Source organism: Hypanus sabinus, chromosome 1 (genome assembly GCF_030144855.1).
Source record: "Hypanus sabinus isolate sHypSab1 chromosome 1, sHypSab1.hap1, whole genome shotgun sequence".
NCBI lineage: Eukaryota > Metazoa > Chordata > Chondrichthyes > Myliobatiformes > Dasyatidae > Hypanus > Hypanus sabinus.
The window spans coordinates 57,977,557-58,002,575 of NC_082706.1; the positions used below are offsets into that span (position 1 = coordinate 57,977,557).

The following is a 25,019-nucleotide window of genomic DNA, read 5'->3' on the forward strand; positions in this document are numbered from 1 at the left end:
GTGTTATCTTTATTTCATTAAGTTACTGTAAGTAGATACTAATAAAGTGAGTGGTTTCAACATTAAAATCAGACTCCAGTGTGATCTCTGTTGCTGCTGGTTCGCTTCTAAAACGTTACAGTTCGTAACACAGCTTTATAAAACTAGTTAGACCTCATCTGGAGTGTTTGATACAGTTCTGTTTGCCCCCATTCTCGGAAGGATGTCGGGGCTTTGGAGAGGGTGCAGAAGCGGTTTACCGGGATACTGCCTGGATTGGAGAGTATGAGCGATAGCGAAACGTTGGACAAAATGTTGTTGTCGAGCAGCGCAGGCTGGGGTGAGACTGGATGGACGTTTACAAGATTACGAGAGGAAAAGATAGAGTGGACAGACGATATATTTTTCCTGGGGTGGGAGACCCCACCGGTCACGTGATTACGTTTGTCCTTCCCATTTAACCACAGACGGGCAGCATCTGCGCGACTGTTTCCGAGGCCCCGCCCTCCGGATGATGTAACAATCTATTCGCGCATGCTCACTGTCTCCGTGTGACCGTGTTTCCTTTCCGCTCAGCGCAGGAATGGATCGTCTGTGGGGTCGCTAAAGGATTATCGCCGAGAGCCGCGGGTCGGTATCACTGTCTGCGTCGGTGAGTATTGAGACCGATCCCGACCGGGGAGATCCGATGTTGGCCCTGAGGGCCGATTACTCATTTAGTACCCAGTCATCTGGGCTCGTCAGAAATGTGTCAGCTTCACTGGATCGGCATTGAACGATGCAAACCAGGAGCCCAGGCTGTTAGTTTCCGTAGAAATGAGAGTGGTGAATCTGTGGAATTCTCTGCCACAGGAAACAGTTGAGGCCGCTTCATTGGCTATATTTAGGAGGAAGTTAGATACGGCCCTTGTGGCTAAAGGGATCAGGGGGTATGGAGAGAAAGCAGGTACAGGGTACTGAGTTGGATGATCAGCCATGATCATACTGAATGGCGGTGCAGGCTCGAAGGGCCGAATGGCCTTCTCCTGCACCTATTTCCTATTTTCTATGTTTCTAAATGAAATGGAAAGCCTGCCAACGGGTCACGTGAGGCGGTGTGCCCCGATCTGCCCCGCCCTCCGCTTTTGACGTATGATCACGTGGTGTGGGTGGACAGTCCCCGGATGGGCTGCTCCGTTGTTTAGAACAGTAGAAGTAGACCCGTGAGTTTGGTGTTCAAACTGTTTTTGGAAATCCCCCCTCACTGTCACTCGCTGGAAATCAGGCAGCATCTCAAGTTGCTGGAGATCTACACTAACATCTGAAAAAGTTTGAGGTCATTCTGACGAACGTTATTAATTGAATTGTAAAGATTGTTCCTCTCCCCACAGCTGTTCTTCAGCTGCTGAGCGTTTCTGGTAATTCCAGTTTCTATTTATTACATTCACCCTGCAATGGCTTATATTTCCTGAAACGGACTTGTTTAAACCTGGAAATGGAAATGGCTCGTTCTGTGATAGTAGAACAGTAAAGAAAGCACAACTTTTCCCTGAAAATTATCCTGGTACCAATTTACCTGTTATTCCTGGAAATGTGTTCAGTACAGTTGTTGCCAACAAGGTTTACAAGAATAATCTCAGGAATGATCAGTGTTATGTATGAGGAGCATCTGATGGTTCTGGACCTGTGCTCAATGGAGTTCAGGGGGATGGTGGTGTGGTGGGGAGATGTACGGTTAAGTAAACGTACTGAATGCTGAAAAGCCTGGATACCGTGGACAAGGAGAGGATGTTTCCATTAGACGGAGAGTCTGTGATCTGACAGCACAGTCTCAGAATAAAGATGCTTCCTGTTAAAATTGAGTTGAGAAAATTATTTTGGACAAAAGATGTCTGAAGTATGGCATTTGTTGCCGCAGAGGTTGGTTGAGCCTGCCATTTGGGTATATTTATGACAGATTAATATATTCCAGATTGCTAAGTAGCTACAGGGTTACAGGGGGAAGGCAGGAACATGGTGTTGGAATAAAAATCAGCCATGGTTGAGTGGTGGGGCAGACCAGATGAATCGAATCACCTAATTCTGTTCCTGTGTCTTATGTCTCACCATGACTGAATGATGGCTCCTGCTTATCCCATATCGTTTTGTGACGTGTGAGGGACAATAAAGGTTTGTTCACTGAGATCATTACTGTATATTACCCTTCAACATTTAAATTTCGGTGAGTTTTGTTTTTAGAACCATTAAGCAGAAATGTTTGGTGCTCTTTTTTATTGTTAATGTGCTTCATTATCTTTCAATTTAAAGTTAGATCCAGTGAGAGATTTATTGGAAGAAAAATCCCCAACTGGAAGCAAACCACGACCGAAGACGAGGGAACAGCAACAAATGAACGAGGACTGAGAGCATCAACTGGAGACTGAGGAAACCCATCTGACTCGGAGATTCCAGTGATTCAGTCAGGAGAAAGCTTGGTGAGTCTCATTTACTCAAACTCTGGTCCTTTAGACATTACATACCTGTACAAGGGAAGGTAGGGAATAGTTGGAGTGAGACTGAATGTGCCCAGAAGAACCAGTTATGCCTCTGTCAGACCCAGATGCAATCACTCCAGGTCTGGTGATGTGCTTCCAGCAGCCCAGCCCTTTAAAACCACTCCCATTCTGTGGAAATCACTGGATAAAGTCACTGAGACCCCGTATAAGTACAACCTCTTTATTCCAAGCACCCAGGGCTGACTCAGTTAGTTGTTCAAACAGAAACAGTCTATGACTTTTCCTGCCCAATCCACTAACTGAGCAACAATTCCCCTTACACCACAGATATATCTGTCCAGATACCCCCCACACAAGACAGGCTGGAGCCAAAGTTATTTACTACATGACAGCCCCTAAAGTCAAATTACAAAATAGTCATAATGGCTTACACACACAGAGCCGACTGAAGCTGTCCTATCTCTACGCATGAGTGCACAAGGAGATAACCATCCTGAAACCATAGCTGGTTACCCTCAAGAAGAAATATGACTCAGCATGGCTTAGCACATCTGTTCATCATCAGCAGTTTCTGTCAGAAAACAGGCTGCTATTTTTTAACAAGGTGTTAACCCTTTTACATACTTTATCACTCCATCCTTTTGATTATTACATGATCAACAAAGCAGTAATTTTTTAACAGAGAAAGCAATGAAGTACAGCATTGACTTATCAGTGGGTAAAAAAAGCGTACAACAATAATTATAACAATGATATGTACAATTGTTAGTCCATGAAGCAACAGCATGCCCCACAAATTACCGAACTGGCCTTCAAAGAGCACCGTTTAGATCCTTCGGTGAACCCGTGTCAATCCAGCCCTACTTTCTTGATGCTGTCACTCTCCTGGGCATTGTGCTCGGAGGGGATGTAATGTTAGTAGACTCATCAGGGATATAGGTGCAGCATTCTGTGTCAATAATAGCACAGGTTCCCCCTTTCTCATTAAGGATAAAATCTAAAGCCATACGTTTGCCGGATTGCAATCATTTCAGTGAATATTTCTGTTACTTGGCCCTGTGTTTCTGTCAGGGCCCCTGCAGTATTGTGGCCAGCCCCTCAAGTGCTGTAGCCAAATTAATTAAACACTGACAGCAAGAGTCACCTCTGACTGGACCACAGTTCCTCACCTCACTTCCCCGAGAAAGCCCAGGCTGAGAGTTCCTCTCTCTGGTTGAGCAGGATTACTGACATTGGAATCATAATTTGAGCATGCTGTGCAAGTTCAGCACAAACCCAGCAGGCCCCCAGTTGTACCTGTTTGGTATCGGTGTGACAGAGAGACATAAAGGTGTTAACATGGGGACCCCTGGATGCTGTGGTGAGCCCTCTCAAAGACATAAACACGAACACCACGATTACATACCCGTAATGGTTTAAATGAACCAGCAGCAATAGGCCACACCCGGAGTCTGGTTTTGATGTTAACAGCACTACCTTTATTTGTATCTACTTGTAATTTAACAACTCATGCAAAACAATCAAAAGTTAGGTGTTATGAGTGTTATGATGTTACTCAGACACTTTCTCTTAAAATGACAGTCCACGGCTGGAAACCTAAGGTTTCATCAGTCCACTATCAACCAATACATTTCCCTTTAGTCCGAGAGAGTCCTTCTACTCAGTTCCTTCAGTAACACATTTGCAGTCTGTTCGATATATCCACGGAGATTGCCCCTTCAGTTTCACAGCCGTGGGAGTGGTCAGAAACACCTGATATGGTCCTCTTCACCGAGGTCCGAGTTTCCCTCGATCCCAGTTCTGATCGGGACAAAATTCCCAGGTTCTGTGGTGGAATAGTCACTCCTCTCTGTGGGGTAGTTCTCTTCCTTGTGAGCCTGTTGTACCTGTGAATGTAATGCTTGGAGAATTTTGGTTAGTTGGCATATATATTTCCCCATCTCTTCCCCGAGGGTATGCATATCCAATTTTGCTGGTAGACTTTCTGGGAGCAGTGGTACAGAAGGTCTTGGTGTCCAGGGTGTCCTCATGGGCCGTCCATAAATGATTTCAACTGGTGACAAACCCGTTCTCCCCTGTGGGTTAACCCTCATGTGGAATTTGGCTAGTGGTCGGACCTTCAACCAAGTGAGTCCAGTCTCCGCTGTTAGTTTGGCCAATTTACTCTTCAGAGTGCCATTGGCTCTTTCCACTATGCCAGCGGCCCGTGGGTTGTGTACACAGTGGAATAGTTGCTTGATAGCTAGTTTGTTACATACCCCTTGGTTTACTTTTGCCACAAAGTGTGGGAACGTCAGAGCTCAGCATCTCTGGGAATTAATATCCTGTAATAATATCTTCACAACAGTCATAGCAGTATTATTGGTAGTTGGAAAGCTTCAATCCATCTACTAAACACGTCTACAATAACTAAGCAGTATCTATAGCAATGTACTCTAGGCAATTCAATCAAATCAGCTTGTAGACAGGAAAACATTTCACCTGTCAAGGGAGTGGTACCCGGAGTGCAGGATACAGATTACCAACCATTCCCTCCTTTCCCAGGTGTGTACAATTATGTATATAATCAACCTATATTGGTAAAAACTGTGCAGGAACACTAACCTGTCCCGCTGGGGTGATCCAGAAACCTAGGTCGGGTCTTTCTGGCACCCCATCTGGGACCACAGCTTGTGCTTCTCCTCAGAGACATCCTCCTGAAAAGTAAGTACATCCTGCACGTCTGACAAACTCGTTCTGCTCAAGTCACGGAAGGTTGCTTGACGGGAACCCAAGGGGACGACAGCTACCGAGGGTTGTGCCGTACCTTTCTCTGTCTTATTCGCTAAAGCATTGTGTTTAGTGACCTGGTTGGACATGTGGGTGTGGGCCGCACATTTAATAATAGCCAAAAGTCAAGGTAGCTGTAGAGCGGTGAGTAAGTTGTTTACTAATGGGGTGGCCAGAGGAAGTCAGGAATCCCCATGTTCCCACAGAGCCCTGTAGTCACGTACAATTCCAAATGCATAACGGGAGTCTGTGTAAATGTTCGCACTTTTGTCTGTTGCGAGGTTACAGGCACGAGTCAGAGCAAACAGCTCAGACTTCTGGGCGGAGACAGCTGCTTCAAAGGAGGCCTGCTCAATTACTTCACTCTCCGTTAATATCGCATAGCCAGAATTTCGTTTTCCTTCTGGATCCAGAAAAGAGCTTTTGTCCTCATAAAACGTTACCCCGGGCTTGAGGGTGTATCGCAGAATGAATGGGAGAGTCTGTCCTTCATTCACGGTGATCCGGACGGTGGGGGGGGGTGGCAGTTGGTGCGGCCGCCTTCATGGCCTTAAATTGCCCAGAGATGGGATACAATGTCTTGGGTTTGGTCAATATTAAAAGTGTGTTTTCTTTCCAATATTTTTATTAATCTGCATATAAGAATAAAGACTGCAAGGAAAAAAATATATCAATACATTATACTAAATAGCCTATAAAGACTACTTACCCAATATTCATACATATATAAACATATAACAATTACAGCACGGAAACAGGCCATCTTGGCCCTTTCAGTTCGTGCCGAAAGCTTACTCTGACCTAGTTCCACCGACCTGCACTCAGCCCACAACCCTCCATTCCTCTCCTGTCCATATACCTATCCAATATTTCTTTAAATGACAATATCAACTTCTACCGGAAGCTCGTTCCACACAGCTACCACTCTCTGAGTAAAGAAATTCCCCCTCGTGTTACCCTAAAACTTCTGCCCCCGAACTCTCAAGTCATGTCCTCTTGTTTGAATCTTCCCTACTCTCAATGGAAAAAGCCTATCCACGTCAACTCTATTTATCCCCCTCATAATTTTAAATACCTCTATCAAGTCCCCCCTCAACCTTCTACACTTCAAAGAATAAAGACCTAACTTGTTCAACCTTTCCCTGTAACTTAGCTGCTGAAACCCAGGTAACATTCTAGTAAATCTCATCTGTACTCTCTCTATTTTGTTGACATCTTTCCTGTAATTTGGTGACCAGAACTGTACACAATACACCAAATTCAGCCTTACCAATGCCTTGTACAATTTTAACATTACATCTCAGCTGCTATACTCAATGCTCTGATTTATAAAGGCCAACATACCAAAAGCTTTCTTCACCACCCTATCCACATGAGATTCCACCTTCAGAGATCTATGCACCATTATTCCTAGATCACTCTGTTCTACTGCATCTTTCAATGCCCCACCATTTACCATGTTTGTCCTATTAGGATTATTCCTACCAAAATGTAGCACCTCACACTTATCAGCATTAAACTCCATCTGCCATCGTTCAGCCCACTCTTCTAACTGGCCTAAATCTCTCTGCAAACTTTGAAAACCCACTTCATTATCCAGAAAGCCACCTACCTTAGTATCATCTACATACTTACTAATCCAATTTACCACCCCATCATCCAGATCATTAATGTATATGACAAACAACAATGGACCCAGTACAGATACCTGAGGCACACCACTAGTCACCGGCCTCCAGCCTGACAAACAGTTATCCACCACTTCTCTCTGGCATCTCCCATCCAGCCACTGTTGAATGAATACGTCAGTATTAATACCAATGATTGAACCTTACTAAGTAACCTTCTGTGTGAAATCTTGTCAAAGGCCCTACTGAAGTCCATGTAGACAACATCCACTTCTTTACCCTCGTCAACTTTCCTAGTAAACTCTTCAAAAAATTCAATAAGATTCGTCAAACATGACCTTCCACGCACAAATCCATGTTGACTGTTTTGAATCAGACCCTGTCTATCCAGATAATTATATATACCATCTCTAAGAATACTTCCCATTCATTTACCCACCACTGATGTCAAACTGACAGGCCTATAATTGCTAAGTTTACTCTTAGGACCCTTTTTAAACAATGGAACCACATGAGCGATACGCCAATCCACCGGTACCATCCCCGTTTCTAATGACATTTGAAATATTTCTGTCAATGTCCCTGCTATTTGTACACTAATGTCTCTCAAGGTCCTAGCGAATATCCTGTCAGGACCCAGAGATTTATCCACTTTCTTATTCCTTAAAAGCGTCAGGACTTCCTCTTCTTTAGTCGTCATAGTTTCCATAACTTACCTACTTGTTTCCCTTACCTTACACAATTCAATATCCTTCTCCTCAGTGATTTCCGAAGAAAAGAAATTGTTCAAAATCTCCCCATCTCTTTCAGTTCCACACATAGCTGTCCACTCTGATTTTCTAAGGGACCAATTTTATCCCTCACTATTCTTTTCCTATTAATATAACTGTAGAAACCCTTAGGGTTTATTTTCAGCTTACTTACCAAAGCAACCTCTTATCTTCTGTTAGCTTTTCTAATTTCTTTCTTAAGATTCTTCTTACATTCTTTATATTCCTCAAGCACTCATTTACTCCATGCTGCCTATATTTATTGTAGATATCTCTCTTTTTCTAACCGAATTTCCAATATCCCTTGAAAACCATGGCTCTCTCAAACGTTTAACCTTTCCTTTCAACCTAACGGGAACGTAATGATTCTGTACCCTCAAAATTTCAGCTTTAAATGACCTCCATTTCTCTATTACATCCTTCCCATAAAACAATTGTCCCAATCCACTCCTGCTAAATCCTTTTGCATCTCCTCAAAGTTAGACTTTCTCCAATTAAAAATCTCAACCCTGGGTCCAGTCCTATCCTTCTCTGTAATTATATTGAAACTAATGGCATTGTGATCACTGGACCGAAAGTGCTCTCCAACACATACCTCCATCACCTGACCTATTGCATTCTCTAACAGAAGATCCAGCACTGCCCCTTCTCTAGTCGGTACCTCTATGTATTGCTGGAAAAAACTATCCTGCACGCATTTTACAAACTCCAAACCATCCATCCCTTTTACAGTATAGGCTTCCCAGTCTATGTGTGGAAAATTAAAATCTCCCACAATCACAACCTTGTGCTTACTACAAATATCTGCTATCTCCTTACAAATTTGCTCCTCCAATTCTTACTCCCCATTAGTTGGTCTATAATACACCCATATAAGTGTTACTACACCTTTCCCATTCCTCAATTCCACCCAAATATCCTTCCTAGATGAGCCCTCTAATTTATCCTGCCAGAGCACCGCTGTAATAATTTCTCAGAAAAGCAACGCAACACCTCCCCCTCTTGTCTCTCCGATTATATCACACCTAAAGTAACGAAATCCAGGAATATTTAGTTGCCAATCACACCGCTCCTGCAGCCATGTTTCACTAATAGCTACAACATCATATTTCCAGGTATCAATCCATGCTCTAAGCTCATCCAGTTTTCTTAGAATGCTCCTAGCATTAAAATAAATGCATTTAAGAAGTTCTCCCCCTCTTCCTCTCTGTTTTTTTCTTCCTTCTCCCATACATCTCTTCCTACACTCTGGTTCCCCTCCCTACTTGTTTAAATCTAGTTTAAATCTACTCGAGCCTCACTAGCTGACCTACCTGCAAGAATATTTGTCCCCCTCCAGTTCAGATGTAAACCGTCCTGCCGGAACAGGTCCCACTTCCCTGGGAAGACTGCCCAATTGTCTAAAAATCTGAAGCCCTCCCTGCTGCACCATGTCTTCAACCACGTGTTGATCTGCACTATCTTACTATTTCTGCACGTGATATTGGTAGCAATCCTGAGATTGCTATCCTGGAGGTCCTGTCCTTTAACTTGCTACCTAGCTCCCTAAGCTCACCTTTCAGGACCTCCTCATTCTTCCTACTCTTGTCATTGGTCCCTACATGGACCACGACATCTGGCTGCTCACCCTCCCTCTTGAGAATACTGAGAACTCGATCCAAGATATCGCAGACCCTGGCACCAGGGAGGCAACAGACCATCTGGGATTCTCAATCTCTTCCACATTGGGTGACATGTATTTTTTATATATTGTAAAAGTTCTCTTTTTTTTGGTTATTAATCTATTAACCTTGAAAATAACTGATTAGGGTTCCTTTTTTTAAGTTTGTATAAGCTTTTTTATATCTTTAACATTTAAGTATTAAGATTAAAAAAAATAATAATAAAATGGCGTTTCTTCTTCCCGACAGACTCCAGTGCTTGGAACGTCATATCCGTTTTGATGAGTTTGAAAGTTTTAAACTCTCATTTAAAATATTAATTTAGTACTATTTATTTATGGGTTTTATCAATTTAATTTTTTTAACCCTTTTGTTATATATATATAATACTAATTTTATATTTTAACTTTTGTTATATTAACCCTTTCTTATAATATGGGTTGTTTGAATTTTTTTCTTTTTTTTTTGTCTTCAGTTGCCGTCCTGAGACACGGGGGTAATTTTAGTATTAGATTGCCTGCTTGCCTCTTTTTGGCTTTTTTCCTGGGGTTTCGAGGGTGGAGGGAGGGGGATTTTTCTTTTTCTTTTTTCTCTTTTTGCTTGCTTTTTGCATAGTTTTATTTCATGGGCCTATATGAAACTACAAAAATGGTTGCAGTGCCGGGACTTCCGGTTTCTCCTTGAACTCACTTCCTTCTTCCGGGTTCATGAGTTCACTTTTTTTTAAACTTATGTGTTAACTGGAATAAATATTGTCAATATGGATAGGATTATTAATTTTGTTTCTTGGAATACTAATGGTTTATATCATCCGATCAAATGGAAAAAAAATATTCAAAGTATTCCATAGAATGAATGCCAATGTTATTTTTGTGCAGGAGACTCATGTAAGGAAGGTGGATAGTCAACGTTTTTTTAGGTTTTGGAAGGGTCAACAGTCTCATGCAAATTTGCAAGCCAAAATAAGAGGTGTTTCTATTTTTATAGACTCATCAACTTCTTTTATACATCATGAAACAATTTCAGATCCACAAGGTAGATTTTTGCTTATTACTGGTCTACTTTTTAATCAAAAAGTTGTTTTAGTTAATGTTTATGCTCCAAATACTGATTGTCTTGGATTTTTTAAATGCTTATTTACATCCTTTCCTAATCTGAATCAATATAGACAGATAATGGGTGGGGATTTTAACTGTTGTTTAAACCCTGTGATGGATATATCCAAACCTACCCAAACTCTTCTGAATAAATCGGCTTCTCTTATTAACTCTTTTCTGATTGATTCAGCTATTTGTGAAATTTGGTGTTTTCTACACCCTAATGACAAAGAGTTTTCATGCTTTTCCCATGTTTATCATAATTACTCAAGAATTGATTACTTTTTCATTGATCACCATTTACTCACAGATGTTACTGATTGTAAATATGGCTGCATTACCACATCTGATCATGCACCTCTGAAGTTATCTATTAAAATAACGGATTCATATATCAATGCTAAATTTTGGAGGTTTAATCCTATTTTATTGCAGGATTTAGGCTTTGTTAACTTTATTAAACAACAAATTGATTTGTTTTTCTCAACAAATTCTACAGCAGAGATCTCTACTGGAATTTTGTGGGATATTTTTAAAGCATATATTTGTGGACAGATTACTTCATACTCTGCTGGAGTTAGGAAACAAACTAATTCTAAAATATTAACATTAGTTGATAAAATCAAAGCAATTGATAAGATTTATTCAATGACCCCGGTAAAGAACTTTATAAAGAAAGAGTGGAACTTCAAATGGAACATAGTTTATTATTATCCTCTTCGATTGAAAGTCAGTTAATTAAATCCAAAACTCAATTCTATATGCATGGAGATAAGTCTGGTAAATTACTGGCTAATCAATTGAAAATTGTTTCGGATAAAGGACAGATTACTAGGATTCGGAAACAAGATGGTACTCTGACGATCGACCACAAAGAGAAAAATAGAGCCTTTCAAGATTTTTTTAACTCCTTATATCAATCAGAATTCACTAAGGATTCTTCTATAATAAATTAATTTTTAAGGAAATTGAATATTCCAAAAGTAACTGTTGAGGATAACGTAATTTTAGTCACACCTATTACGGAGTCTGAAATAGAAAAGGTTATTTTTTTAATGAATTCTTGTAAAGCTTCTGGTTCAGATGGTTTTCCTGTAGAATTTTTTAAATCTTTTTCTTCTATACTTTCTCCTTGGCTTTGTAAAATTTTTAAAGATGCATTAAGTGTAGGTAAATTGCCACAATCTTTTTATGAAGCTTCTATTTCTTTATTTCTTAAAAAAGATAAAGACCCCACTGAATGTGCATCCTATCGGCCTATATCCTTATTAAATACGGATTTTAAGATTTTCAGTAAAATTTTGGCTATTAGATTAGAAAATATATTACCTCGAATTATTTCTGAAGACCAGACTGGATTTATTAAAAATCACTATTCATCTTTTAACATTAGAATATTAATTAATATTATTTATACTTCTCCATCTAAAATACCAGAATGTGTTATTTCTTTAGATGCTGAAAAAGCATTTGATAGAGTTGAATGGCCATATTTATTTACTACAATGCAACAATTTAATTTTAGTTCAAAATTTATATCATGGATTAAATTAATATAGCATAAACCTTTAGCTTCGGTTTTTACCAATAATCAAAGATCCCCTTTTTTTCAGCTATTTCGTGGTACAAGGCAAGGTTGCCCTTTAAGTCCTTTACTATTTGACATTGCTTTAGAACCATTGGCTATAGCTATTCGTGAATCACCTAACATTCTGGGTATTACCCGTGGGGAGAGGACGTATAAAGTATCATTATATGCTGATGATTTGTTATTATATATATCTGACCCTGAAAGATCTATCCCTGCTATTTCATCTTTGCTTGCTCAATTTAGTAATTTTTCTGGTTATAAATTGAATTTTAACAAGAGTGACCTATTTCCATTAAATATGCAAGTTCCAATTTATAAACATTTACCATATAAAATTGTTACAGATTATTTTACTTACCTAGGTATTAAAATTACTAAAAAAACATAAAGATTTATTTAAGGTTAACTTTTTACCTTTAATTGATCAAATTAAGCAACTTGCTATTAGGTGGTTTGCACTATCTTTGTCATTGGTTGGTAGAGTTAATGCTATTAAGATGACGATACTACCTAAATTCTTATATTTATTTCAAGCATTAGCAATTTTTATTCCTAAAGCTTTTTTTGATACTATTGACTCTAAAATATCTTCTTACTTGTGGCAGAACAAAAATCCTAGATTGGGTAAAAAATATTTACAGAAGCCTAAGAAGGAGGGCGGCTTGGCTTTACCAAACTTAAGATTTTACTATTGGGCAGTCAATAAACGGTATTTAATATTCTGGACAAAAGAATGGACGATAGCTACTTGCCCACAATGGGTAAATTTGGAATGTAAATCTGTGCAAGATTTTTCACAGATTTCAATCTTAGGATCTTCACTTCCTTTTTCTTTATTCAAATTGAATAAACAGATAACTAATCCTATAGTCAGATATACATTACGAATTTGGTTTCAATTTCGTAAATTTTTTGGTTTGAATAAATTTATTTTATCATGTCCTATAATATCTAATTATTTTTTTTGGCCTTCATCTATGGATCAAGCTTTTCTTTTATGGAAAACAAAGGTATAACATGTTTTCGTGATCTGTTTCTGGATGATAACAGTATGTCCTTTGAACAGCTATCTAATAAATATAATTTACCTAAAACGCATTTTTTTTAGATATTTGCAAGTTGGAAATTTTTTGTATAATGAGTTCCAGTCTTTTTCGGAAGAATGTCCATTGGACATTACAGATAGAATTTTAGCCAATCCTTATCAAAAGGGTTTAGTAGCCATCATTTATGAGATGATTATGAATTTACAGTTAGATGTATCAGAAAAAATTAAGAAGGAATGGCAAGAAGAGTTGCATTGTCCTATATCTACTGAGCAATAGGACAAAATGGTGTTATTGGTAAATTTGTCCTTTATTTGTGCTAAACATGCCCTAATACAATTTAAGGTTGTACATAGAGCTCATGTGTCTAAGGATAAACTGGCTCGATTTTATTCTCATCTTAATTCAACCTGCGATAGATGTCATTCTGATGTTGCTTCATTGACTCATATGTTCTGGTCTTGTCCTTGTTTACAAAATTATTGGAAAGATATTTTCAGTATTATTTCAAGAGTTTTAAATATTAATTTCCAACCGCATCCTCTTACTGCAATTTTCGGTTTACCGATGACAGATAATAATCGTTTATCTGCTTCATCTCAATGAATGATTGCATTTGTTACATTAACGGCTAGAAGATCTATTTTATTGAATTGGAAAGAAATTAATCCTCCAACTGTATTTCAGTGGTTTTCTCAAACTATTTCTTGTTTGAGCTTAGAAAAAATTAGAAGTGTGGTTTTTGATCCTTCAGTTAAATTTGAAGAAACTTGGAGACCATTTATTCAACATTTTCATATGAGTTGAATTGTCTTTTCCTAAACCTTACTTATATTATCCTTAATTATTTGGATGGAGGTTCGGAGTTATTGGCACTACTGTATATGTACGTAATATTATTCAATGGCCCATGTTGGTTAGTGTTTTTTTTTGTTTTTTTTCTCTCTCTTTTTTTTGGGGTCTTTCTTTTTTTTTTCTTTTTACTTTGTTCATTAATGTTCTGAGTTTGAGAGGTTATATATTTTTATTATTATATATCTGAATGTCTATTTAAACTATTAATTATGTACTCTCAAACACTTTGCATTCATGTTTCATTTATGTTTGTTTAAAACTAATAAAAAGATTTAAAAAGAAAGAAAGAAAGATCATTATCCTGTTGTAGAAGCCATCTTCATTTCAGCTTCAGTTTTTTTTTTACAGACGGTGTGATGTTTCCTTCCAGAATTTGTTGGTACTTAATTGAATTCATTTTTCCCTCTACCAGTGAATTGTTCCCTGTGCCACTGGCTGCAACACAAGCACAAAGCATGGTCGATCCACCTCGGTGCTCAACAGTTGGAGAGGTGTTCTTTTCATGAAATTCTGCACTCTTATTTGTCCAAATATACCTCTGCTCATTGCAGCCAAAAAGTTCTATTTTAACTTCATCAGTCCACAGGACTTGTTTCCAAAATGCAACAGTCTTGTTCAGATGTTACTTTGCAAACTTTTGACACCAAATTTTGTGGTGAGGACACAGGAAAGGTTTTCTGTTGATGATTCTTCCATGAAGGTCATATTTGTGCAGATGTCACTGCACAGTAGAGCAGTGCACCACCACTCCAGTCTGCTAAATCTTCCTGAAGGTCTTTTGCAGTCAAACGGGGGTTTTCATTTGCCTTTCTAGCAATCCTACGAGCAGTTCTTAGAAAGTTTTCTTGGTCTTCCAAGAACCTCCACCATTCCTGTTAACTGTTAATTTCTTAATTACATGACAAACTGAGGAAATGGCTACCTAAAAAACACTTCACTATCTTCTTATAGTCTTCTCCTGTTTTGTGGGCATTACTTAATTTTCAGAGTGCTAGGTAGCTGCTTGGAGGAGCCCATGGCTGCTGATGTTGGGACAAGTTTGAGGAGTCAGGGTATTTTAAGGCTTTGAAATTTGCATCACTTGGCCTTTCCTAATGATGACTGTGAGCAAGCCATAGCCCCAACAAACTAATTAAGGTCTGAGACCTTGGTAAAAATTATCTGAGAGCTCAAATCTCTTGGGGTGCCTAAACATTTGCATGATGTTCCTTTCCTTTTTTTCACTCTAAAAACTAATCTTGCTTAAAATGTTGAAAAGAATGTTTCATTTTTAACTTTATGACTTTTGGAGATCAGTTCATCTTCTACTCACTTAACTATTTACAGTACAGAAATTTTGACTGGGGTGCCCAAACACTCTCTCACTCACTCACTCACTCACTCTCTCGCTCTCTCTCGCTCTCTCTCGCTCTCTCTCGCTCTCTCTCGTTCTCTCTCGCTCTCTCTCGCTCTCTCTCTCTATAAAATATGTGTGTGTATTATATTTGTATGTGTAAGTATGTAGTACAAAAAATAGAATAGGAAATAGCGAGGTAGTGTTCATGGGTTCAATGTCCATTCAGAAATTGGATGGCAGAGCAGAAGATGCTCTTCTTGAATCATTCAGGCTTCTGTACTTCCTTCCTGATGGCAGCAATGAGAAAAAGTCATGCCCTGCGTGATGAGGGTCCTTAATGATGAATGCTCCTTAACATGGTTTGTCAGAAGCTGCAGCTGGATGCACCTTTTGTAGGTGTAGTCATCAGGGACAACAGTGCTCGCCCTGACTTCCCACATACTGCAAACGGAGCACTCAACTGCCCTAACTTCTGCCTTCATTACCTACTCCTAATCTAATTAGATTAATTAAAGGATCTTACCTGGCCTTACCTCACCTGGAGTGAAGCTTGTACTCAGCCCCTGCTCGCTATTTAAATTCTCCCACTGACTTACACGTGCTTGCGCAGTTGTGCCCTGTTCAAACCTCGCCTCTGCCTGTTCTTGCAGAAGCCAGATTGAGCCGATTCGACCCATTCTGTCTCAGCCCTCTCCAACGATGGCAGCTGTATATGGCGGTCTTCCTTTTTAAACCATTGGAGCGCTACGTCACGCGCCTGCGCTGTCTGGCCTCTTTGCCTGTAGGGCTGCTCCTGGCCCACTCGTATCACTTGACTGCAATTGACCCCTGTTCTCTAAGTAATTTGCCCGGCACAAAGCCTCTTGCCCACTTAATAAATTTACCCGGCTGGCACCTACTGCTCAATTGATAAATTTACCCGTGACCACCACCTGCCCACTTAGTAAAATTTTGCATACCTTATACGAGTCTCCCGACGGATTCCTTCCCAATCCTGTCAAGGTTATGTGATCTGCCTTGGGCGAGAGACCGTACCTCCAAAGGAACTAACGGAGACAATAGGTCAGGTACCTATTGGGTGCCCGGTCAGTCTCCGTATTCCCCAGAGTGGTCCAGTCGCTTACTCAGCCCGTCTCTTTGGCACGACCGATATTGGGATCCTGTTCCTGATGCCAAATGTTAAAGTTGAATATGAATAAAACTCGGGAGACCAGCTTCTTAACGTCTCCACAGTTTATTGTGTATTCTGCAGGAGAATGAGACCCAGTTGTCAAAGGGAAGGCACGTAAGCACTGCCACCATCTGACAAGTGGACTGACTCAGTCAGGTTACAGCCATCTATTTATACATAGTAAGCCCCATATATTACTCTTGCAAATGTTGCAAGCTGGTATGCCCACCAAGTCTGTTGGTGCAAAACTTAATTACTTAGTTAAGAGTGTTCACTAAATCAAAGTTTTAATTACAGATGGATGTACTGTCCTGTCCTTATCAGTTATTTCCTTTTCAGGGTCCTGACTTAATTACAGACAGAGTTCATTCCTGTCCTTATCTGCAAGTCCTTCTTCCTTTACTCAAATGAGGGTACAATGTATGATGTTACCAGCTCTCAGTGTGTCTCTCTGCAAGCCGCAGTGAACTGGTAATGAGCCTGTCTTAGCTACCTGCTGAAGACAGAGTTTACTTCAGTACAAAAATTCCTATTCAGTCCCAATTGTTTTAGCCAGAGGTTACATAGGTTCAAAATTATTTTTTTTTATATACCCTCAATTCATCTGGAGGGTTCAGGGGAAATATTTATGTCCAATATAGAAACTCGTGTTACCTGTGTGTATTGTGGTGATGCAAAAGTTGCTGAAGTGTTTTTACAAGTGAGAAGAAGTGGAGTGATACTTGGAAATCTGACTTTTTAAAGCATAATTTGGCAAGCAAACCACACATGGACAATGTGCAAAAGCTCTGGTGAGAAAATCCTTCATTACCCTTTACAAGCGTGCTATATGGTTTGTGTGAGAGTGCAGATGAACTCTATCAAACCTAGAGGTGATCAATGTTCTTATTGACAATGATTTGCTAGCCGTTCAAATGAAAACCACTCTGCAGAAAATTTACTGTGCACATGTCACTGGGTAAAATACATGCACAGTACAAGATTTATGTATACACTGGTCATTACAAATTAGAAGGGAGATTGGGGGGAAGGTGGGGAGATCTCGTGGCCTTGATGCCCTCATCTACAAGATGTGCATCCGGCTGCAGTTTGTAACCCTGCACTGTAAGGAGTTGGAACTTTAAATGGATGAATTCCGGATCATCCAGGAGTTGGAGGGGCTGATAGATTTGACATGAAGAGAGGTGAATTACACCCAAGGTGCAGGACACCGGAAACAGGTTGAGAGTCAGGAAGGGGAATGAGGTTAAATAGCGATCACAGAGTACTGTTGTTGCTGTCTCGCACAACAGATGGACTACTATAGAAATTGTTGGGGGGGTGGAATTACCTGGCAGAGTAAAGTCAAATGGGTGATAGGGGTTTTGTTAGTTAGGGGAACAGAACAAGAGGTAGGGCTTGCTAATACTAGTATGGGGGGGAGGAGGTGATGTGGTTAAAATAAGTTGTAGGGGAGATGGGAGCCATAATGACAGAATAGATAGTGGAGAGGGTGAATTGAATTAAATTGACTTTATTACATGAGGAGTAGAAACCTTTATGTTACGTCTCTATCTAAATGTGCAATCTGTAATTTATAATAAATAGTTTGTACATAGGACAGACAATAAAACAAGGAAATGCAATTGTATCAGCATGAATGAATCAGTCTGATTGGCCTAGCAGAAGATGTTTTCCCAGAAACGATTGGTCCTTTTGATGTGGGACCATTTCCTGAATGGCAGCAGCAGGAGCAGTGTGTGGTTCTGGTGAATTGGGTCCCCAATATCGTCTGGGTCCTTTCTACACAAGTATCTCTGTAAATGCCCTGAATAGTGGGAAGTTCACATCTGCAGATGTGCTGGGTTGTCGGCACCAGTCTCTGCAGGATCCTGTGTTTAAGGGAAGACAGTTACCACACCAGGCAGTGATGCAGCCAGTCAGGATTCTCTCAATTGTCTCCGTGTAGAAAGTTCTTAGGATTTCAAACCTCAGATAGAGTCAGCAATCAAATGGTTGAGCATGGTGCGATGAATGTGCTGAGATGTGTATATCACAATGCAAGAAGCATTGTAGGAAATCCAGATGAGCTCAGGACGGAATTATGATATTGTAGCCATTACTGGGACTTGGTTGCACCCAACAGTCTGAGGGATTTAGAGGAACAAATTTATATAGAGATCGCAGACCATGCCAAGAAACAAAAGGTTGATTCAGTAAATGATTTTAACTTTCCAAATATTGTCTGCGACTCTCAAACTGTAAAAGGACGAGATGGGGTAGAGTTTGTCAAATGTGCCCTTAATCAGTACGTAGAATTCCCGACATAGAGGTGTGCAATAAGCTGTTAGGAAATGAGTTAGGGCTGGTGTCAGGAATCAGTGATTATAATGCCATGAGATTCAAAGTAAATATGGAGAAAGAGAAGTCTGGACCATGGGTTGAGATTCTAAATTAGAGAAAGTTCAATGTTGATGGTATCAGAAAGGACCTGATAAGTGTGGTTTTGGAGAAGCTGCATTCTGGCAAAGGAATACATGATAAGCAGGAAGCCTTCAGAAGTGAAATTTTGAGGGTGTCTAGTTTGTATGTGTTGCCAAAGTAAAAGTTGAAAGGTAACTGGTGTAGGGAACCTTGGTGTTCAAGAGATATTGAGGCCCCAGATATTTTGTTCCTTTAAATGCCTCAGACTGTTGGGTGCTACCAAGACTCATTAATGACTACAATATCACCATTCCACGCCCTGAGCTCAGCTGACTTTTTTTTAATCATCTTCTGCTGGTTTCTAAAAGCTTCACAATAATTTTTGCTCTTCTGTTTGCACTCCCTTTGGCTTTTACGTTGGCTTTGGTTTCTCATTTCTGCCACGGTTGTGTCCTCCTGCCTTTCCAATACTTCCACTTCTTTTGGATGTATCGATCACTCTGCTCCCGAATTGTTCCCAGAAACTCCAGCCATTGCTGCTCCGTCGTAATTCCTACCTTTGCCCTTCCAATCAAGTTTGACCAGCTTCTTTGTCATAGAAACATGGAGAGGTTCAGTTTGTAACAGGCTACTTTTAAGCTGTCTAATGCAACTGCCAGCACCAGGACATCACCCTCCATACCCAGGCTCCCATCCAAACTTCCATTAAATGGTGAAACCGAGCTCATTCCCACACTCTCACGACCATTTCAGTAAAGAGCCTTACCAAATGCTCCCGTTGAATTTTCAGCTTCCCCACTTAACCATGATCTCAGGTTGTAGTCCCACCCAACCTCAGTGGAAAAAGCTGTTGTCATTTACCATATCTATACCCTCATAATTTTGTATACTTCCAACAAATGCTCAAAGCAATGTATAATCTCCTTGTTTATGTTTGGAGCCTATTTTTGGTCTATAAGATGATGAGGGGCATTGATGGTGTGGATAGCCAGAGGTTTATTCCCAAGGGTGAAATGGATAACACGAGGGGGCGTAGTTTTAAGGTGCTTGGAAATAGATACCGAGGGGATGTCAGGGTAAGTTTTTTTCCACAGAAAGTGGTGGGTGCGTGGAATGCACTGCTGGCTATTTGTGTGAGAGTGTTTCAGTTACTGTGGGGCCAGGAACCCATGCGGCTCAGTGGAAACACGGAGTAATACCAATGGAGAGAGTCAGACTGAGCCAGGTCACAGATTGGTGATGGCAGAAATGCCCCATTCTTATAGAGACAGGAAGAGCATCAGAGAGTTTGGTCATTCCAGTTACCAGCACTGTGCCCAGTTAGTTCTCTCTCCAACTTGGTTTTAACTTCACTGTAACAGTGTTATGCTAGATTACACCTTGACAACTCAAGGGATCTCATCTGAAATGTTGTCTGATGTATTTTGTAAATCTTTTTACAGGTTAAAAATGACAAGGAATTTATCCGCAGGAATCTCGAACACAACACGCCAGTTTTGCAGTCTCTGTCCAGATATTTAAGAAGTGGAGCAAGGGATTCACTCGATCATCCTTCCTGCTCAGACTGTGGGGAGGGATTCACTCGATCATCCTTCCTGCTCAGACTGTGGGGAGGGATTCACTCTATCGTCTGACTGACTGGCACCTCCGTCATTTTACACAGGGGGAATCCCATTCACCTGCGCAGACAGTATGAATGGATACAAATAGTCATCTCAACTGAAGGTGCGTCAGCAAGTTCACATTGCACAAGGCCATTCACCTGTTCAGTGGGTGAGAAGGGAATCAGTCGTTCATCCCACCTGTGGACACACCGGTCAGTTCACACTGGGCAGAGGCTGGTCATTTGCTGAACTTGTGGGGAAGGATTCACACGGTCATCTGACCTAATGGCTCAGCAGAGAGTTCAAACCAGGGAGCAGCCATTCACCTGCTTGGACTGTGGGAAGGGATTCACTTGCTCATCTAAACTGACAGTACATCAGAGAGTTCACACTGGGGAGAGGCCGTTCACCTGCTCAGACTGTGGGAAGGGATTCACTTGCTCATCCCAACTGAAGGTACATCAGAGAGTTCACACTGGAGAGAGGCCGTTCACCTGCTCAGACTGTGGGAAGGGATTCACTCAGTTATCTCATTTGGAGGTACATCAGCGAGTTCACACTGGAGAGCGGCCATTCACCTGCTCGGACTGTGGGAAGGGATTCACTCAGTTATCTCATTTGGAGGTACATCAGCAAGTTCACACTGGCGTGAGGCCATTCACCTGCTCGGACTGTGGGAAGGGATTCACTCAGTTATCTCATTTGGACGTACATCAGCGAGTTCACACTGGGGAGAGGCCATTCACCTGCTCGGACTGTGGGAAGGGATTCACTCAGTTATCTCATTTGAAAGTACATCAGCGAGTTCACACTGGAGAGCGGCCATTCACCTGCTCGGACTGTGGGAAGGGATTCACACGATTATCTCATTTGGAGGTACATCAGCGAGTTCACACTGGGGAGAGGCCGTTCACCTGCTCGGACTGTGGGAAGGGGTTCACTCAGTTATCTCATTTGAAAGTACATCAGCGAGTTCACACTGGGGAGAGGCCGTTCACTTGCTCGGACTGTGGGAAGAGATTCAGTCAGTTATCCCACATACAAGCACACCGGTCAATTCACACTGGGGAGTGGCCATTCACCTGCTTAGAATGTGGGAAAGGATTCAGTCAGTCATCCCAACTACTGAGACACCGGTCAGTTCACACTGGGGAGATGCCGTTCACCTGCTCAGACTGTGGGATGGGATTCACTTTGTCATCTCAACTGAAGGTACATCAGAGAGTTCACACTGGGGAGAGGCCGTTCACCTGCTCAGAGTGTGGGAAGGGATTCCCTCAGCCAGCCCAACTGAAGGTACATCAGCATGTTCACACTGGGGAGAGGCCGTTCACCTGCTCAGACTGTGGGAAGACATTTACTCGGTTATCCCACATGCAAGCACACCGGTCAGTTCACACTGGGGAGAGGCCATTCACCTGCTCAGATTGTGGGAAAGGATTCACTCAGTCGTCGGACCTCCTGGCACACAAGTCAGTTCACACTGGGGAGAGTCCATTCACGTGCTCGGACTGTGGGAAGGGATTCACTTGTTCATTCCATCTGAAGGTACATCAGAGAGTTCACAGTGGGGAGAGGCCATTCACCTGCTTGGACTGTGGGAAGGGATTCACTTGCTCATCCCAACTGAAGGTACATCAGAGAGTTCACACTGGGGAGAGGCCGTTCTCCTGCTCAGTCTGTGGGAAGGGGTTCACTCAGTCATCTGTACTAAAGGTACATCAACGAGTTCACACAGGGGAGCGGCCGTTCACCTGCTCGGACTGTGGGAAGGGATTCACTTGCTCATCCCAACTGAAGGTACATCAGCGAGCTCACACTGGAGAGAGGCCGTTCACCTGCTCGGACTGTGGGAAGAGATTCACTCGGTTATCCCACATGCAAGCACACCGGTCAGTTCACACTGGGCACTGGCGATTCACCTGCTCAGAATGTGGGAAAGGATTCACTCAGTCATCTGACCTCCTGGCACACAAGTCAGTTCATACTGGGGAGAGTCCATTCACCTGCTCGGACTGTGGGAAGGGATTCACTTGTTCATCCCAACTGAAGGTACATCAGAGAGTTCACACTGGGGAGAGGCCGTTCACCTGCTCAGTCTGTGGGAAGGGATTCACTTGCTCATCCCACCTACACAAACACCAGCGAGTTCACACTGGGGAGAGGCCATTCACCTGCTCAGCCTGCGGGAAGAGATTCCCTCATTCATCCCACCTACTGAGACACCAATCAGTTCATAGTCGGAAGAGGTCGTTCACCTGCTCATTGTGTGGGAAGGGATTCAATTGGTCATCCAGCCTACAAGCACACCAGTCAGTTCACAGTGGGGAGCGGCCGTTCACCTGTTCAGACTGTGGGAAGAGATTCACTTGCTCATCTCATCTGAAGGTGCATCAGCGAGTTCACACTGGAGAGAGGCCGTTCACCTGCTCAGTCTGTGGGAAGGGATTCACTTGCTCATCCCACCTAAAGAAACACCAGCGAGTTCACACTGGCTAGAGGCCTTCACCTGCTGTAAATGTGAGAAGAGATTCACTCAGTCATCTCACCTTATGTAACTCCCGCTTAAGCTGACAGCGTATTATTGGAGGTGATCCGGGCCAGACTTCATTTGAGTGCATGCTGCGTGATGTGCCCCATTATGGATCAGTACCTCGAAATGAAAAACTGTACACAATGTGTGATCAAACGATTCAGCTTTATAATTCTTACTTTGACTATAGGGTTAGTGAAGAAAACAAAAAATAGAAAAATAGCTCACTCTCTCTAGTTGCATCTTCTCATCTCTCCCTGGATAAAGACCAGGAAAATCTCTCTTCCAGACTCACAAGAAAGAACAACATTTCTGTCATTGGATAGCCCCCATTCCAAAACCCTGTTCTTTTGATCGGGACAAGAAGTGCAGCATCAGAGGTAAACCCTGAAGGAAGGCAGTTTTTATAAAAAAAAACTTTCTTCAGTACAAGAAGGGTGAGACTGCAGAGGCCCGTGTGACGTAGACAGGACAGTGTGGAGAGTTTAAAAAGAAGACCACCCTATACAGCAGGCAGCAGAGTGCAGGTCTTTGGCTCGAAGGGTTTAGGCGGTAATGGGAAGAGGCGAGTGCAAGGCATCAATTCTCTTTTTTCCCCTTGATGAAATGGCCTGGACAGACGAAGGAACAGCAGGGCTCACACAGCTAACAGTATGAGCTAACGGTTTAAAAAGTTCATGTGTTTGGCGAGGTAAGTGGTTGGGTAGGCTTATTTTTCATTTTTCATTATTTCATTCTTGTAGAATTAAGTAGCATGTCTACAAGATTTGTGCTTTGTTCGGGGTATCAGATGTGGGAATCCTGGGAGACCTGCAGCCTCCCTGCGCCAGGTGCACCGAGATGCAGCTCCTCAGAGAATGTGTTAGGGAACTGGAGCTGCAGCTTGGTGACCTACTGCTTATTAGGGAAAGTGAAGAAGTGATAGACAGGAGCTACAGGTAGGTAGTGATTACTAGGTTACAGGGGTCAGAAAACTGTGTGACTGTCAGGAGAGGGAAGGGAAAATATTGGAGAGCACCCCTGTGACTGTCCCCCTCAGGAACAAATATATTGTTTTAAACGCTGTTGAGGGGGATGACCTGACAGGGGAAGGCCACGGTGACCGGGAGTTTGGCACTGTTGTGCAGGACAGAAGGAGGGAAAAGAGTATTGTGGTAGTCATAGGGGATTGCGTAGTGAGGGGAACGGACAGGAGATTCTGTAACCATGATAGAGATACCCGTTAGGTGGGTTGCCTCCCAGGTACCAGGGTACGGGATGTCTCGGATAGGGTCCAAAATATCCTGAAGGGAAAGGTCGAGCAGCCATCTGTCTTGGTACATGTTGGTACCAATCACATAGATAGGAAAAGGGAGGAGGTCCTGAAGAGAGATTTCTGGGAATTAGGAAGGAAGCTGATAAGCAGGACTTCCAGGGTAGTAATCTCAGGATTGCTACCTGGGCCACGTGCTAGCGAGGGCAAGAATAGTAGGATCAGGCAGATGAATGTGTGGCAGAGAGACTGGTGCAGGGGGCAGGGTTTCAGATTCTTGGATCATTGGGATCTCCTCTGGGGGAAATATGACCTTTTGAAAAAAGACGGGTTACACCTGAACCCGAAGGGGACCAATATCTTGGCAGGAGAGTTTAATAGAACTGTTATGGGGGGTTTAAACTAATTTGGCAGGGGGTTGGGAACGGGAATGATAGAGCAGAGGAGAGGCAAAACAGAAATAGATCTAAGGTAGTGAGTAGTAAGGATGTCAGGAAGGACAGGCATGGAATGGGGCAAATTTTTCAGCCATTGGGATGAGTTGCAGTGCAATAAAGTTGCAGTGAAGTAAAAGCAAAAAGTACCAAATAATGGACTTAAGGTGTTTTTTAAATGCGCACAACATTAGGAATAAGGTGGATGATCTTGTCATACAGCTACAGATTGGCAGGTATGATATTGTGGCCATCACTGAGATGTGGCTAAAGGGTGCATGTCTCTGGGAGCTGAATGTCCAAGGATGCATGGTGTATTGGAAGGATAGGCAGGTAGGCAGAGGGGGTGGCGTGGCTTTATTGATATTAAATCATTAGAGTTGACATAGGATCGGAAGGTGCAGAATCTTTATGGG

At 41.9% G+C, this 25,019-nt stretch overlaps 1 protein-coding gene across 4 annotated transcripts; it reads left to right on the forward strand.

Moving 5' to 3' along the window:
* The first annotated feature begins 486 nt into the window (after positions 1-486).
* Positions 487-25,019, forward strand: LOC132394087 (oocyte zinc finger protein XlCOF6-like). Of its 4 annotated transcripts, XM_059969812.1 has the most exons (4): positions 487-631; positions 2,266-2,432; positions 10,269-10,316; positions 20,223-25,019. In XM_059969812.1, the coding sequence occupies exon 4, from the start codon at positions 20,670-20,672 to the stop codon at positions 22,881-22,883; it is 2,214 nt and encodes a 737-aa protein (XP_059825795.1). In that variant the 5' UTR covers positions 487-631; positions 2,266-2,432; positions 10,269-10,316; positions 20,223-20,669; the 3' UTR covers positions 22,884-25,019. The 4 variants fall into 4 exon arrangements, 3 of the variants coding, with proteins under 3 accessions (XP_059825795.1, XP_059825785.1, XP_059825804.1); XR_009512171.1 differs by lacking the exons at positions 10,269-10,316; positions 20,223-25,019 and adding an exon at positions 5,504-5,695; XM_059969802.1 differs by lacking the exon at positions 10,269-10,316.

Coding starts and splice junctions, on each gene's coding strand:
- LOC132394087 (XM_059969812.1), top strand. CDS start 20,670: ATGGCTCAGCAGAGAGTTCAAACCAGGGAGCAGCCATTCACCTGCTTG.